This window comes from Lycium barbarum, chromosome 12 (genome assembly GCF_019175385.1).
Source record: "Lycium barbarum isolate Lr01 chromosome 12, ASM1917538v2, whole genome shotgun sequence".
Lineage (NCBI taxonomy): Eukaryota > Viridiplantae > Streptophyta > Magnoliopsida > Solanales > Solanaceae > Lycium > Lycium barbarum.
Genome location: NC_083348.1, coordinates 84,982,569 through 84,999,311, shown reverse-complemented (window position 1 = coordinate 84,999,311; position 16,743 = coordinate 84,982,569). Strand labels below are relative to the sequence as shown.

General features: G+C 40.1%; 2 protein-coding genes across 2 annotated transcripts; one reads left to right on the top strand and one right to left on the bottom strand.

The window, feature by feature from the left end:
* Nucleotides 1–10,324: 10,324 nt before the first annotated feature.
* On the top strand, nt 10,325–12,406 carry LOC132622374 (stem-specific protein TSJT1). Its single transcript, XM_060336979.1, has 4 exons — nt 10,325–10,651; nt 11,096–11,336; nt 11,848–11,968; nt 12,050–12,406. The coding sequence occupies exons 1-4, from the start codon at nt 10,446–10,448 to the stop codon at nt 12,241–12,243; spliced, it is 762 nt and encodes a 253-aa protein (XP_060192962.1). The 5' UTR covers nt 10,325–10,445; the 3' UTR covers nt 12,244–12,406.
* A 636-nt stretch (nt 12,407–13,042) lies between these two features.
* LOC132624574 (anther-specific protein TA-29-like) lies at nt 13,043–14,059 on the bottom strand. The gene has a single exon (XM_060339334.1). The coding sequence runs from the start codon at nt 14,057–14,059 to the stop codon at nt 13,043–13,045; it is 1,017 nt and encodes a 338-aa protein (XP_060195317.1).
* Between the last annotated feature and the right edge of the window lie 2,684 nt (nt 14,060–16,743).

Below are 16,743 nucleotides of genomic sequence, written 5' to 3'. Positions count from 1 at the left end.
ACGGAGTTGATACAACTTTCTTGATCTTCAACCTTTCGAGGAATTTGTTGACTTTGCCACCCACGAACTGGGGCCCGTTATCACAAGTTATCTCAGCGGGGATGCCGAAACGACAGATGATGTGATCCCATATGAAGTCAATGACTTCCTTTTCTCTGATTTTTTTCAAAGGCTTGTGCTTCAACCCATTTGGAGAAATAATCAGTCATAAACAAAATAAAACGGGCTTTACCTGGTGCCCATGGTAATGGACCGACGATGTCCATTCCCCACTTCATGAAAGTCCAGGGTGACACCACCGAATGCAATAACTCCCCGGGCTGATGAATCATCGGAACATGTCTTTGACACCCGTCGCATTTACGGATAAAGTTCTTTGAGTCTTCCTCCATCTGGTTCCAATAATAACCGGCCTTGATAATCTTTCGGACCAGAGCATCGGCGCCGGAGTGATTGCCGCAGGTTCCTTCGTGCACCTCTCTCATCATATACTCCGTCTCTCCGGGACCCAAACACTTGGCCAAGGGTCCGAAGAAAGACCGTCAATACAATTGGTCGTCTACCAAACAAAAACGCGCAGCTTTGGTCCTTAATGACTGTGATTCTTTCGGGTCATTCGGGAGCTTCCTATCACGCAAGTAGTCGATGTACTTATTGCGCCAATCCCAAGTTAAACCCATTGTGTTTATTTCGGCGTGTCCGTTTTCTATCGCCGTGTTTAACAAGTGTACCGTTGTACCGGGGTTGATTTCCTCCCCTTCGACCGAGGATCCCAAATTTGCTAATGCATCGGCTTCGCTGTTCTGCTCCCTCGGTATGTGTTGTATGGTTCATTCTTTAAATCGATGTAGTATCACTTGGATTTTTTCAAGATACCTCTGCATCCGTTCATCCTTGACCTCGAAGACGCCGTTCACCTGGTTTACGACCAAAAGCGAAACGCACTTTGCCTCGATTATTTCAGCCCCCATACCTCGGGCCAGCTCCAAACCTGCAATCATAGCCTCATACTCAGCTTCATTATTAGTCAATTTAGCAGTTCTAATGGACTGTCGAACGACATCCCCGGCCAGGGTTCTAAGGACGATTCCCAGCCCAGAACCTTTGAGGTTCGAGGCCCCGTCCGTATGTAGAGACCAAATACCCGAGGCCTTTCCCGGGGTCAGCAGAAGTTCTTTCTTGACCTCGGGGACTATAGCGGGGGCGAAATCTGCCACGAAGTCGGCCAAGATTTGGGACTTGATGGCCGTTCGAGGTTTGTACTCGATATCATACCCACTAATTTCTACATCCCATTTAGTTAGCCTATCCGATAATTTCGGTTTATGCATGATGTTTTTTAGGGGGTAAGTAGTTACTACACATATCGGATGACATTGAAAGTAGGGCTTGAGCTTTCTAGAAGCGCTTACCAGTGCCAATGCCAATTTTTCCAAGTGGGGATAACGGGTCTCTACATCCCCCAAAGTTCTACTCACGTAATAGATAAGGAATTGTGTACCTGATTCTTCTCGGACCAAAACGCCACTTACCGCTACTTCGGAGACAGTAAGGTAGAGAAAAAGCCGCTCGTCCGTTTTTGGCGTGTGCAGCAGCGGTGGGCTGGACAGGTACCTTTTTAATTCTTGTAAAGCCTTTTGACACTCCGGTGTCCAAATGAAATCGTTCTTCTTCCTCAGTAAGGAGAAGAAGCGGTGGCTCTTGTCCGAGGATCTTCATATGAAACGGCTTAGCGCCGCTATCCTTCCGGTAAGCCTCTGCACTCCTTTGACGTTGTTCACTACTTCGATATCCTCGATGACCTTGATTTTGTTTGGATTGATTTCGATACCCCGGTTCGACACCATGAAGCCCAAAAATTTACCGGACCGGACGCCGAAGGCGCATTTTTCCAGGTTAAGCTTCATGTTATACTTGCGGAGCACATCGAAGGTTTCCTGCAAATGCTTTAAATGGTCCTCTGTTTCCAGGGACTTAACAACCATGTCGTCAATATAAACATCTATTGTTTTTCCTATTTCTTCTTCGAACATCTCATTAACTAGGCGTTGGTACGTTGCACCGGCATTTTTTAGGCCAAAAGGCATGACATTATAACAGTAAGTCTCGTACTGGGTAATGAAAGATGTTTTCTCTTGATCCTCCGGGTGCATCCGAATTTGGTTATACCTGGAGTAAGCATCGAGAAAACTTAACATCTCATGCCCGGCCGTAGCATCGATCATTCTGTCGATGTGAGGCAACGAAAATGAATCCTTCGGGCATGCTTTATTTAAATCCTTGTAATCAACACACATTCGAAATTTATTACCTTTCTTGGGCACCACTACCACATTAGCCAGCCAATCCGGGTACTTTACCTCCCGGATAGAACCTATTTTTAAAAGCTTTGTTACCTCGTCTTTTACGAAGGCGTGTTTTGCTTCCGCCATGGGCCTTCTCTTCTGTTTCACCGGGGGAAACTTCCCGTCCAAGCTAAGCTTGTGAGCTGCTACTTCTGGTGATATACCTGTCATATCTATATGGTACCATGCGAAGCAATTTGCGTTAGCTCGAAGAAATTCAATTAACTCGTTCCTGAGCTCCGGGGTTAGCCCCGTGCCCAGGTATCCTTTCTGTCCGGTAGGTACTCGAACAAGATGATCTGCTCCAACTCCTCTACAGTCTACAGTCGACTTGGTTGCATCCGAGTCATCCGACATGACAAACGATCTGGGTACATCGAAATCATCCCCTTCACACCCTGGATTCGACCCGACGTGCTTTAATTGCTATTTGGTGTCCTCTCCCCCAGTTAGATCTTCTCCCTTCTGAACCGATTCTTTGGGCCGAGGTTTTTGTTACACCTCGGAAAATTTTCCGTTGGTACGCAAGAGAATGAACTAGTGATGAATATGAGTGCATGATGTCCATGATCCAGAAACGACGTTTGATGACCTTAGGCGAGATTTCGAAAGTATCCGATGTGAGACGAGGAAGTTGGCTAAGTTAAGATGAGATACAAGGTGAGCAATGCATGTGCATGGACGGGGGTGATTAAAATGAGAAGTCTAAGAAATATGGGAAGTTGCAGAATTGCAACTGCCCAGTGGTCGTATTGCAAAATATGGACCGTAAATTGCTATACGGTCCATAAACTGGCAGTCGTAAACTGCCATGCAAAAGCTTCAGCTTTCTGCCCAGCCGAGAAATGGCAAAATACGACCAGGTTTACGGACCGTAAAGTGATTTACGACCCGTAAACCATGGTCGTAAATCACCATGCATGCAGCCTTAAGTCCCTGGTTCTGCTTAAGCTTAAAGACGACCACGAGGGACGGTCCGTAAACTGAAATACGGACCGTAAACCTCCGTGGACGACCACTGTTCACCCAACACAGATTTTTCAATTCATTAAATATGAGGATCAAGACTTGCTTTATTTCATTTCCACATTACACCACTTCTCTCTAGAATCATCTCTCTACATTTATTTCATAAGTTTTCAAGGATTATAAGTCCCCAACAACATAAACAAGTGAATCAAGTGTGAGCAAGCCATTAAATACCATTCAAGTCAAGAAATGCAAATGGAGAAAAACTAGGGTTTGGCTCAAAGTGGGGTATTATCAACCAAAGCTTGTTCCTAAAACTTCTAAGGTAAGATTCATGATTTTTACAAGATGTTTAAGGTATTGGAGAATTAAAATACATGGATTGTAGAAAATGTGGTCAACTAGGTCATGAATGGTGAATAGTGATATTTTGAGGAATAGTTGGAATTGAATTATGAATGTTGTTGTGTTACGAAATGAATGTATTATAAATGGTACTAAGATCATGAACTCGACACTTTAGACGAATGGACGAAGTTGGAGGTCATGACCATACATATGGGAGAATTAGAAGCAAATTGAGAAATCTAGCTAATGTGGATGATGTGAATGACTAATGGCCATTGTTATGATATTAATGAAGGTATAGACGCTAGCATTGGAAGGAAACGTGAAAGTGTAGAATAGTCCGACGAAAAGGTATGTAAGGTTAACCCTTCTTTCATAAGGCATGGTTCTTGACCAAATTTCTAATTCCTCTATATGAGTATGTTGTATTCAAGTGATTGACATTCCGAGCTCATAAGCTCACGATCCTTAACATGTACTACGATTGTACTACGCCCCTCATATGACGAGTAAGCCTAAGATATGGATGTAGCAATAATGACGATGATAGTGATGACGATAATAATAAAATGATGCCAAAGGTGCCTACGGGCTATTATACTTATATGTGCCTATGAAGGGCTATAATGATACCCCGAGCTTATAACGCCGGGTAGGATATATGTATATGATTATGTATAAAGTATGTATACGATTACGTAACGCGCGCGCACCTCTGCAGATGGTACAGATAACCCTGAAGCCTTGGTAGGGCCAGGTATGAGTAACCTTGAGCCTTGGTTGGCCAAGTATGTATGAAACACCGATCCTATGAGGTCGGGTATGCTATGTAAATGCTATGTATGTATATAAGTGTATGGCTATGTATATAATATGAATATGAATGTGAAAAGACTATGTATAAGAATACGAATACGAATAAGGACATGTATACGAATATGAGCACAAGTATGGTACGAGTACTATTATGGAATACGGATGATGACGTAGGTGTACAAATACGTATGAAAAATGGAAAGTCCTACGAAAGGCAGGTAAGTGCTATGACGATGATATTATTGTCTCCCCCTCCTATGCCACTTCATATATTGTCTATGATGCTTCTATATTGATGATAATCATGCTTTACATACTCAGTACATTCTTTGTACTGACGTCCTTTTGTTTGTGGACGCTGCGTCATGCCCGCAGGTGCACAGGGAGACAGACTTGATCCATAGCTGCCTATTCGGAGATTACATAGAGAGCTCCAATTCCTTCGGAGCCATATCTTTTGGGTACTCATTCTTTTGTGTATATAATTATGGGCATAGCGGGGTCCTGTCTCGCTAATGTGATATGTTATACTCTTAGAGGCTCGTAGATATGTTTGTGTGTGGGTAGATGTGTTTTGCCTTGTCGGCCTATGTTTTGTATATCATTTTGTCGGTCACGTGGGCCCATGTACATTGATGTGGCATAGATGCCTATGATGATATAAATGGGTTATTGTCCAAATGGGACTAGTTGACGAATGAATGGAAATGCATGTTTAATTATGTGGCTCACCTAGATGTAAGTATAAGAGTAAGCTAAGAGGGTGCTCGGGTGGGTTAGCATCGGGTGCTCGTCGCGGCCCCGAGTCGGGTCGTGACAGTGTTGCTTCCTCAACTGCGAACATCTCCCTTGCAGCGAGTTGTTCACCTCGAATGGTTTTTATCCCTTCCGGGGTGGGGAATTTCAGCAGCTGATGCAGTGTTGAGGGCACGGCCCTCATGCTATGTATCCAGGGTCTACCCAGTAATGCATTATACTTCATGTCCCCTTCCGTTACATAGAACACCGTTTGCTGGATAGTGCCATCGATGTTCACAGGCAATGAGATCTCCCATTTTGTGGTTTCGCTCGCCATGTTGAACCCACTGAGTACCCGGGCTACCGGTACGATCTGATCGAGCAGCCCTAGCTGTTCTACCACTCTCCACCGGATGATGTTGGCCGAGCTACCTGGGTCAATCAAAATACGTTTAACCTTAGTTTTAAAGATAAGTACAGAAATTACCAATGCATAATTGTGTGGTTGAATGATGTCCTCTGCGTCCTCGTTGCTGAAAGAGATAGAACCCTCGGGTAAATGATCCCGGCTGCGCTTTTCGCGAACAACAGAAACCTTGACCCGTTTCATCACCGACCCGCGAGGGGCATCGATACCCCCAACTATCATGTTGATTATATGCTGGGGTTCTACGGGCTCGGCCTTTCGATGAGCTTCCCTTTCCCTGTAGTGACTTTTGGCTCGTTCACTCAGCAGTTCTCGGAGATGATCATTCTTCAGTAACCGGGCTACCTCCTCTCTCAACTGGAGACAATCCTCGGTTCTGTGACCATGGGTTCCATGGTATTCACATACCATGCTCGGGTCCCGTTGGCCTGGATCCGACCTTAGAGGTCTCGGCCATCTTACATCCGGGACACGACCGATGGCCGAGATGAGACTCGAGGTACTGACGTTGAAGTTGTACTCCGATATCTTTGGTGAGTCCTTGTTGCCGGCAGAGCTTCCGGCATCGCTCCTGAATGAGAGACCCCGGCTGTTCGATGGGCGCTTGACCCGTTTACTACCCCGGTCGGAGAAACGGCTTGGGCTCACCCTTGATTTTTTCGACCTAAAACTTTGCTTCTCCGAATGGGAGTATGGCCGATACCTTTCCTTCGACGATTCGGCCTTTGTTTCGTAACCCTTCCTTGGTCTCTCAAAACTTTTATTCACATTTATTGGCCCCGGGAGGAGCTCGAATTGATCATCCTCTACCCGAATCTTCGACTCGTATCGGTTATGGACATCAGCCCATGTCACAGCCACGTATTCCAGCAATCTTTCTTTTAATTTGAACGAAGCTGTTGAACTTTGAACATTGAGCCCCTTTGTGAAAGCTTGTGCGACCCATTCTTCTGGAACCGAGGGGAGTTCCATCCGTTCCCTTTGGAATCGGTTGACGAATTCACGCAGTAACTCATCGTCTCTTTGGGTTACACGGAAAATATCGGCCTTACGGGCCTGCACCTTTTTGGCACTGGCGTGAACTTTGATGAAGGCATCAGCGAGCATTTCGAAAGAAGTGATCGAATGTTCGGGCAGATGGTCGTACCATGTCAATGCTCCTTTTGACAAGGTTTCCCCAAACTTTTTCACAATACCGATTCAATTTCGTCCTCCTCCATATCATTGCCTTTTATGGCGCATGTGTATGAGGTCACGTGTTCGTGCGGGTCCGTTGTGCCGTCATATTTCTGGATATCCGGCATTTTAAACCTCTTCAGGATTAATTTCGGGGCTGCACTCGGAGGAAAAAGCCTTTGGATGTACCTCTTCGAATCCGGCCCCTTCAGTAAAAGCGGAGCCCCCGGTATTTGATCCACCCGAGAGTTGTATGTTTCGACCCTCTTTTCGGTCGAGTCTACCCGCTTTTCCAAAGTCTCGAGCATTTTCAGAACCTCGGTGGAAGAGCCAGCTCCGGATCCATTGCTCTCGATAACGCGTGTCTCCTTCTTTCTGGGTTCAGCAACACCGCTCGTTTTTTCCGGGGTCGTTGTATCCCCTCCGTTTTGCAACCGGGCTATTGCGATTCCCTGTTCGGCAATCGCCGCTCTCTGCTCCCGCAACATTTCAAAAATTAAACGCAAGTCAATATTATCATTAGGTGTTCCCGGTTCTTTCCGGTCCTGTGCCCGGGACAAAGTAACAGAATTGTGGGTATTTAGAGGATCAGTGGCCGGTAAGGTGGCATTCTCCTGGTCCACGGTGTTTCGACGGTTGAGGCCCTCCATCGAATTAACGGGGTTAGGATCAGCGGGGTTTGGTGGTCCTCGTGAACCGCTTCCTTCGTTTTTTGCCACGATTTCGTTGTTGTTGTTGACTTGACCAGATTGCCCACTGTCAGTCATTTAGTCCGTTTCTTCAGACACGAACAGAAGGTGTTTTTTATTTAGATGGGTAAGGTAGAGATCAAGATAAAAGACCACTATTATCCTAGCCCCACGGTGGGCGCCAAACTGTTTACCCCGGATTTGGATAATCAATTAAAATTGTAAGTGAGGTATAGGATATGTGGCTATATCTTGTACTTATTTGATAGAGAGAAGAAATATATGAATATGCTATAAATGAGCAATTGATGATCAATGGTTTGCTATGTACTCGTGTATCTATTAATACGTAAACGGTATTTGATTTAGGAAACGTAAGAATTAAGCACAATAAATATAGATCGAATCTGATATATTGAGAGGGAGATTTGTATATTTTGCTATTACAAGAGTTCTTGGTAATGTAGAAGCCAACCCTCTAAAAGGAGGACAATGTCCCCTATTTATAGTGTTGCTCCATGGGCTTCATACAACATAAAAAATAATAGAATAAAGAAAAAGTTCTGAGTTGGATTAGGTAGACCGTACGATCTGACACCCGTACGACTGGCAGTTGAACATAGCAGGACGCCATCGACACGTGGCAACTGCGCAACGGATCTCCCGGACCACCGGCCACGATCAAACGGACATACGGCCTCGAACAACACGGTCATGAAAGAACCGGACCAAATCATGCCCTTCCTTCGCTTCGGTCTAAGCGTTCCTCTGGTTCAGAACGGGAGTCTTCATGCACGTTCTTGTCCCTTTCTTCCCTCGGCCTTTGGTCTCACCGGTTTGTCACATATCCGATTTTTACCGTATACAGAATCTCGGATAGCTAAGATTGTATTAGAAGTCTAAGCCAAGTCGTTTGTGAGGGTAAGTTTCAACCAAAAACCACACAAGACCATTGTTTTCTGCTAATGGTTCTGTGACTTCTGAGTTCTGACCCACAGATTTATTAACCTTTTATTTCAAGTGATGTCTCAATCGGGAAGTACATTATCTTCATATCTCTTCCCTATTAGTCAAAATACCAGAAAATAATGCATAACAGACGCCTTCCTCACGTCCACCTCCATAGAAGAAAAAGCTTAAATGATCATCACTGAAAGAAGTGAAAGCTTGAAAAAGACCCAAAGCATTATTATTATAGCGTCCTTTTTAAGGCTTCTTTATTTGCATAGACAAATCGTATTGTTTTTAATTGGGATCAATTATCCACAAGAGTCCAATTTGCGTGCTTCTCGAAGTGCGTAAAGTCGTACACTGCTTGCTTTAGCCTTCTGTATTTAGGCAAAACTTTCTTGGCTTCTTTCTTCTGTCCTATATATTCCTGATTTAAAATGAAAACTACTACTACATCGTTACATCTGGAGCTTCAAAACAATGTTCGACAAAATCAATCCCATCAATAAAAAGAAAGAGATATTTCTGTAAAATATATTTTCCATAAATAAAATATTAAAGTAATACGCAGTTTTAGGATTTTCACTCAAAAAGCTTGAAAAAAATAACAAAGCTAAATATTAGAAAATTGTTGTTTCTGGGAATCGAATCTTAGAATGATACAGATAATTTTGAACATTCTGGACCACTTGAGCTAACTTTTTGCATTAGTTTAGGGTATTCAAAAGTTAATACATGTACCTAAACACAAAAAATCTATTCTCTAAATACACTGTAATATTTATCAGTAATAAGGGGTCGTTTGATAGCTGGTTAGAGTCATGCAGGTATTAGTAATACATGAATTAGTTATGAAGAATTTATGTATTATTTTATGTAGGGATTAGCTATGCAGGGTTAAATTATTCATGCATTAGTTATTTCACTTTCTATTATTATATAAAATTATTTACACAAAAAATCGGTACAGTTGAATTTGTATTTGTGATCAAGGACGCGTGGATCAACGTAACCAAAATTATGAAGTAGCTAGTATTAATTAGCAAGACAATTGAAAGTAAAGTATAGCTAGATATGTAGCCTGGGCCTTGGAGTAGCTTCGAGCTAGAATCTCTGGGTGGTGAATCACTATAACCTCAACGAATTAAGCAAAAAAGAGCGAATGCTAAGAATAATTCATACTTTATATTATTGTATAATGTTTTTAGATGTCTTGCAATAGAATGAGTACCTCTATTTATGCTAGAGTTATGAGGTACAAATTCCATGAATCGTGCCCCTTAATTATCAATATTAATGTTGTAATAAAAGGCAATAAAGGAAAATAAAGCCTAATAAAGGCCGGAGAAAACTTGAGGTCTTCTGTAACAGTCACATTTTAAATGACGTTTGACCGATGAGTTGGCATACTTCTCCGAGCCTCTTGTAATTTCTGCCTTCGGAAGGCGGGTTATCAAATTACTTATCCGGAACTTTATATGATTTTCTGGAGCCCCTCGCTTGCTGATTCGAATTTGACTTGTCCCCATCACCACGAGTCATCTTTTGATACGTCCACCTGGTGTCTACAAATTTTACCCCATACAAAAATAATAAATAACTTTCCTCATAACTTACATATATTAGTTAAGCGGGTCACTAAATTGCAAAACAAATACCATATTAATTATATATATAAATATAATTTACCTCCTAAATAGCTATCAAACCTGATGTTACTTGTGTCACCTCCGAACCAGCTGCCATACGACCCCTGAGTGTCATCTTAAACAATGGAGAGATGTGACAGATGTACTATCACCATTGTTGATGCCACGTCAGTACTTTGTTTTCAGTTACAACAGTCATATTTGGATAAGCATGTCAGCTACAAGTTTTCTATATTATATAAGTACCGAGAATGTGCTCTACTGTGGTTTTTATGGTTCTTGAAAAGTTTTTAGCTTGGGATTCTTGAAAAAGTTTTTAGCTTTTAATTGTCCTAACATGTTGGCTGTATTTGAGCAATCTATTGGGAAACCACCTCCTGAATTGAGCATTCCTCAGGCAGGTAAACAGAAAAAGGAGGCTAAAACAAGGGAAGATATTGCAGAAAGTTTCAAATCATGGAAGCAAGACTCAACTTTTTACCACCTTTCCAATGGGAATTTCATGGCTTTTTCTCATGACAATGAAAACCCTACACAACCAAGGTATTGAATTTTTAGTACTGTGAATAATATGTTTTTTCAATAACAACAGGATTAGTTTGCGTGTTCCTCAACTATTCCAATTGAGAATCTGCTACCTCCGCTAACTCTAACTATCACAACTTAACTTAGTAGTGAGAATAATATTTTACTGTTTAGATCAGCTTGCGCATACCTCAACTATTCCAACCAAGTATCTGCCACCTTTCCACCGGATGGCGAACTTTGCCTATACCAAAATTTAGGCCGATAAAAAGAAATCACAATTTTTTTTTTTTTTTTTTTTTTTTTTTGTGTTGTTTATGCTTGGATTTTTCTTTTTGCACATTAGAGTATACTAAAAGGGAGAACTTTTTTCGAAATTAGTGTTATATTTCAAGATTAGATTAATAAGCAAGCTGACTACAGAAGGATTTCTCTGAGCTTGTTTTGTTTTGTTTACATTAGGTCTATTGTGGTGATGGATGATATCTTCTGTATCTTTTCTGGTCGTTTAGACAACACCTTTGATTTGAGGAAACATTATGGTCTTTCAAGACAAGCTACAGAGGCTATGATAATGGTTGAGGCTTACAAAGTTCTAAGGGATCGGGCGCCATACCCTCCTGATCAAGTCATCAAAGAACTTGAAGGCAAATTTGCTTTCATTCTGTTTGACTCTAAAGCTTCTACTCTTTTTATTGCCAGGGTAAGTACAGTATTTTCTTTGTGTCACAAAATTGATCTCTGTCTTAGCTTATTCAACATTCATATTAACCATTTTCATCTTCCGCATCTTGATTTAATTCCTTAGAACTAATCAATAGCTTTGAAGTAAATTAGATACCATGATTGACAGAGTATTTTCATAGTTTAAGTGCTACTGAAAACAACCTCTCTACCCACAAAGGTAGGAATATGGTTTACGTACACTCCAACCCCCCCCCCCCCCCCCCAAAAAAAAAAAAACTCCCCAGACACTACTTGTGGGATTTCACTGGTTATGTTATTATTGCAGTGACATTATAAAAATTGATTAGACAATCAAGTCAGTTGTAAGCTAATTACTGGTAAATTTCTATGATAAGCATTAAGGGTGACCTGGTAAAAATGGTAACTAACCTACTATCACAGGTTAAACTACGTTAATCTTTATGATGTCAGTGTATTAATGTAAATCCTTTATGAGAATATACTTAATGTTGCTTTAACCAATCTAGGATCGCGATGGAAGTGTGCCATTACATTGGGGAACTGCTACAGATGGGTCATTAGTATGTTCCGATGATTCAGAATTCATTCAAACTTCTTGTGGGAAATTCTATACCCCATTTCCTCCAGGTTTTTTAGTCAAATCCTCAAGTTTTATTCAATCTTTTTGGATATCAAGCATAATTTAATGTGTAAAAGCTGATTGCACAGGGTGTATCTTCATAAGTGACACTGGGCTGATAAGTTTTGATCATCCAATGCACAAAGTGAAAGCAATTGCACGCGAAGATGATGATGGAAATGTCAATGGTGTAATTTTCCAAGTGGACTTGTATACCAAACTCCACAGCATTCCACGCCGGGGAAGTGCTTCTAATTGGGCAGGTGCCACTACGGTTGAATGAGACTGAAGGCTTGAAACTTTAACGATCTTCCCAAGTTGAGTCATGAGTGTAATAATGTTAAATCACAAATGGTATGCTACTTTATGACCATCTTGTTGAAATAATCTGAAATCATATGTTGCTGCAATAATGTGCTGATCATGAATCTACTGTTTTTACTAAACCCGTGTTCACTTGCCTAATAATCTTATGGCTCCATTCACGATTTTCGCATCAAACAGTATGTTCAAGCTTCTACTTTTGTTATTGATGATAGGATCAGTGAAGTAAAACAGAATCACATAATATTAGTAAGACTCATAGGCCTAGTTGGCTGGAGCCAATGAGTAGAGCAGATTGCGACATGAAGTCTATGTGGAGAAGAAAGACAATAATGTTGCTTGCTTATTCATTTTTCAATCGATAAATGTATATCCCCACAGAATTTTTTCTGTAAAGGTAGTTAAATCAATTCAGATAATCCTTTTTTCAGTCAGAGCAGAGTTCCTTTGTGTTTCATTCGCTGACACAATCAATAACCTTTAGCACTATACTCATTTATTTCATTTTTCTTCCAATTTACTTCCTTAAATTAATATTCAGCACGTGTTCCAAAATACAGTAGCAATTCCATGTCTACAGTGAATGAGCAGGTTTTAGCAAATTTGCCATCTTCTTATTTCCCAGTCCACTGACACAAGTTTTATTTAGTATAGGTAACTTCTTAGACAATGTATACTGTGTTCTGGCTGAAGCTACATAACTTTATTACATATATAGTTTTTTTTTTTTTTTTTCTTGAGCTGGTGGAATGAGGAGCCTAGTTTATGATGTCTTCTTCTTCTTTATGCTTCTTTGATCGATGACCATCTTCCTCCTCTTCACTCCTCTCTACTGGATGATCATGTTGGTTCTCATGGTTATCATGCATTGGAGAAACAAAGTGTAGAAGTAGTTCACTACAATCTTCACTGTCACACATATCTGGCCTACATCTGTAAGGTCCAGTAATTTTTTGTGATGATAATCCTGAGATATGGAATTCAGTGATTCTTCCACTAGGATTGTTGCCAGGACACACATAACCACATCCAGGGGGACAGCCAAAATCAGGGTTAGATCCATATCCAGGGTCATCACAGCCATCAATATTGCAACCAGGGTCCTCGATATCATATTCCGAGGCATCAGAACCACCCGCTCCGCTGCTGCCACTACCGCGACCCATTCCAAAACGTCTAACTCCTCCATAGTTTAGATGTTTGTGTTTGTTCTCATGTTTTCCTCGGATTGTGGAAACAAAGTGTAGAAGAAGTTCATGATTAAAGTCGTTATAGACATACATATTTGGCCCTGGGGTGCATCGATATGGTCCGGTGAAACGTGATAATCCTGAGATTTTGAATTCAGTGATTTCTCCACTAGGATTGTTGGCAGGACACACATAACCACAACCAGGGGAATAGACTGGGACACCAAAACCAGGTATATAGATAGGGGAACCATAGCCAGGGACACCACAACCAGGTTGGTTGCAACCGGAGCTAGGGGCAGTAGAACCATGACCAGCTCCGCCACCACCAATGCCAATGCCAAATCCGCCACCACCACCGCCCCCTCCACCCCCACCACCTCCTCCACCACCACCAATGCCAAAACCGCCACCAGCACCTCCTCCAAAGCCTTCGACTTCGATATTATTCAAAGTGTGATCTTTGTGGTTGTGATGATGAGCTTCCTTAGCCTTAATTGTATGAACGCCAACAGGCTGAGCAGAACATATTGCTAAGCTTAGCAAAAGCATAAAAGAAATGAAAACACATTTTGGAGCTACCATTTTAGCTAGTTTCGTTAAAAGAAGACTTTGATTTGATTAATGATGATGATGTACTGTCAAACTACAAATGGTATATATAGGGCACAAGTACTTAAAAAAGAACCTGCAAGACTAAATGTTGTTGGAGCATTTCCAGGAGATTAGGGAGTTAATAGGCAAATCTGAGGCAACATTAAGGTTTCATGTACTAATTTGTTGCAAACATGGACTTAGTGTGGGAAGGAAATGCCAAAATTTTGTCTCACCTTGTTTTCAGTTATGGAAAATTGGAAATGTATATTATGAAGCTGTGTCAGAGAAGATATCTACTCTAGTCACTAACTCACCTAGCTGAACTTTGAATTTATGCTCGACTATTCAAAAACTGATTGGACTAGTTATCACCTTTTTTCAGCTTATCAATGTAGTAATATTTATCATGAGGTTTACATATAATTATCTTATATATAACCTGATTGTGTAAATATTTTTTACATTATCAGCGCATAAAATTAAATTCAACAACACACAATACATGTTACACTTGATTTTCAACAGGAAAAGAAAAAGGAATTTCAATAAAGATAAGGCAAACAAAGGAAAATAATAGTCTTGAGGCGCATGAAAAACAACATAACGTAGCTTAATTAAAAAGAGGAAGACGGACAGAAAATCTGAAAAGAAAATAGAAAAAATGTCTTAATGGAGCAATTTTAAAGTTCCAAAATCGACGTCGAACTCTAAAGTCTTTACAATTTCTATATCATGTCCGACGTCAATTTGTTATGCATACCATGTTTGGAAAATGTCAGGTGAATAAATAGGATATTAATACTACCAAGAGATAAGGGTCAAAAACATATCCTAACTGTCATTTTTTTTAGTTTCATACCTAAACTATCATAAAGTTGAGAAAACTACCTAAACTATCACTATCTGGTTTGCAAAACACACTTGAACTAAATGTGTGAACTTAGGGCTGCTTATCGGGCGGATTGGGCGGATAACTACGCTTAATGGTTTGGCTTAACGGTTATCGGCTTTTAAAAGTACTAATCCGCTAGCCAACCGATAAGATATCGGTTGGTTCAGTATCGGGTTAGCAATTATTGGACGGTTATTGGGCGGTGTATCGATTAAATTACGTAACTACTATTTTTTTTTTTTTTTGCCTTGAAAGACAAACGTTTTATTCATAATTTAACAACTAGGAAGTCAATTAAGCCCCATAGCCACAGGGCAGGCTTAACAGTTAAGAATTCACAAGTGTAATCTCAACCCTTCCGATGGTGATCACTTCACCACCTTTCTCTAGAACCACAATTATTGCAATAGTAACTTCCCACACAAAATAATAATAATAATAATAATAATAATAATAATAATAATAATAATAATTTATGGTTAATGGAAGAGTTTACCGAAAATAATTACTGATGGTTCAGACTTTTCACTTTAGTGCTTTAGCTTTAGATTTTAGTGTTTTAGGTTTACAATACATATTTTATATGTTTAGGGGTAAAAATATAAATATGATAAATTCTTAACGGGTTAACGGTTTGCCCAATAAGAAAATTGTGTAATCCGCCTCCGCATCGATAAGCCGTTAACTACAAAATTTTAATTCATTCCCCAACCGCTAATCCGATAGCCCACTACCAATAAGCCAATAAGCCAATTTTACGGTTGGGTTATCGGTAGCAGTTCGGTTTTGAACAACCCTATGTGAACTCACTCTTGAAAAAGCAAGTGAAGCTGAAATTTTCTCAAAAATTTTGTCCACATGGCATAAGTAATGCTATGGCAGCGCCTACATGGAAATTAAAAAATAATACAGTATTTTTTTATAAAAAAAATTGCATTATTTAAAAAAACTTAAAAAGAATAATTTTTGTAAAAAAATATAAAAAAATTTAGAAAATCAGAAAAAAATGATTTAAAAAAATGGAAAAGTTGATTTTTTTTAAAATGTGAAAACTAAATAATCATTTTTCTTATTTTTTTAAAAAAATAACTTTTCCATTTATTAAACTATTTTTTTTATTTTCTATAATTTTTGATATTTTTTCACAATTTTTTTGTTTTTCAGTTTGTTTTTTAAAACAAATAGTTTTTTTATTTTAAATTCCATGCAGGTGCCATTGTGACATTATTTATCCACGTGGACAACACTTGGCAACATTTTTATATAAAATGGAGAGTGTAGATCACATGTCATTCAAGAATAATTTGAGGTATGTTTTGCAAACTAGATAGTGATACTTTAGGTAGTTTTCTCAACCTTCTAATAGTTTAGGTATGAAATTCAAAAAACAGTGATAGTTGGGGTGTGTTTTTGACTCTTTATCTCTACTACCAATTAAATGATGTGTCTATATGCTCCTTTTCAAGTGACTTATAAATTCTTGGTTGTTCCTTTTGCCAACTACACACTAAGGGCAGGTTTGGTTGGGTGTAAAATATGTATTAATCCGTACATAGAAATTATAATTCAAGTAGCACGATTGAGATGATTTTGACATGTTCTGCGTTGATCTTAAATTTATCAGTCCATAAGTAAGAAATTATAATAAGTCAAGTGTTAAATGGGGACGAAATAGACCTAAAATCACATGGAAAAAAGTCGTCTCTAGAGACCTACATGTCACGACCCAAACTGATGGGCCATGACTAGTGCCCGAGCTGGACACTCATATACGAACCTG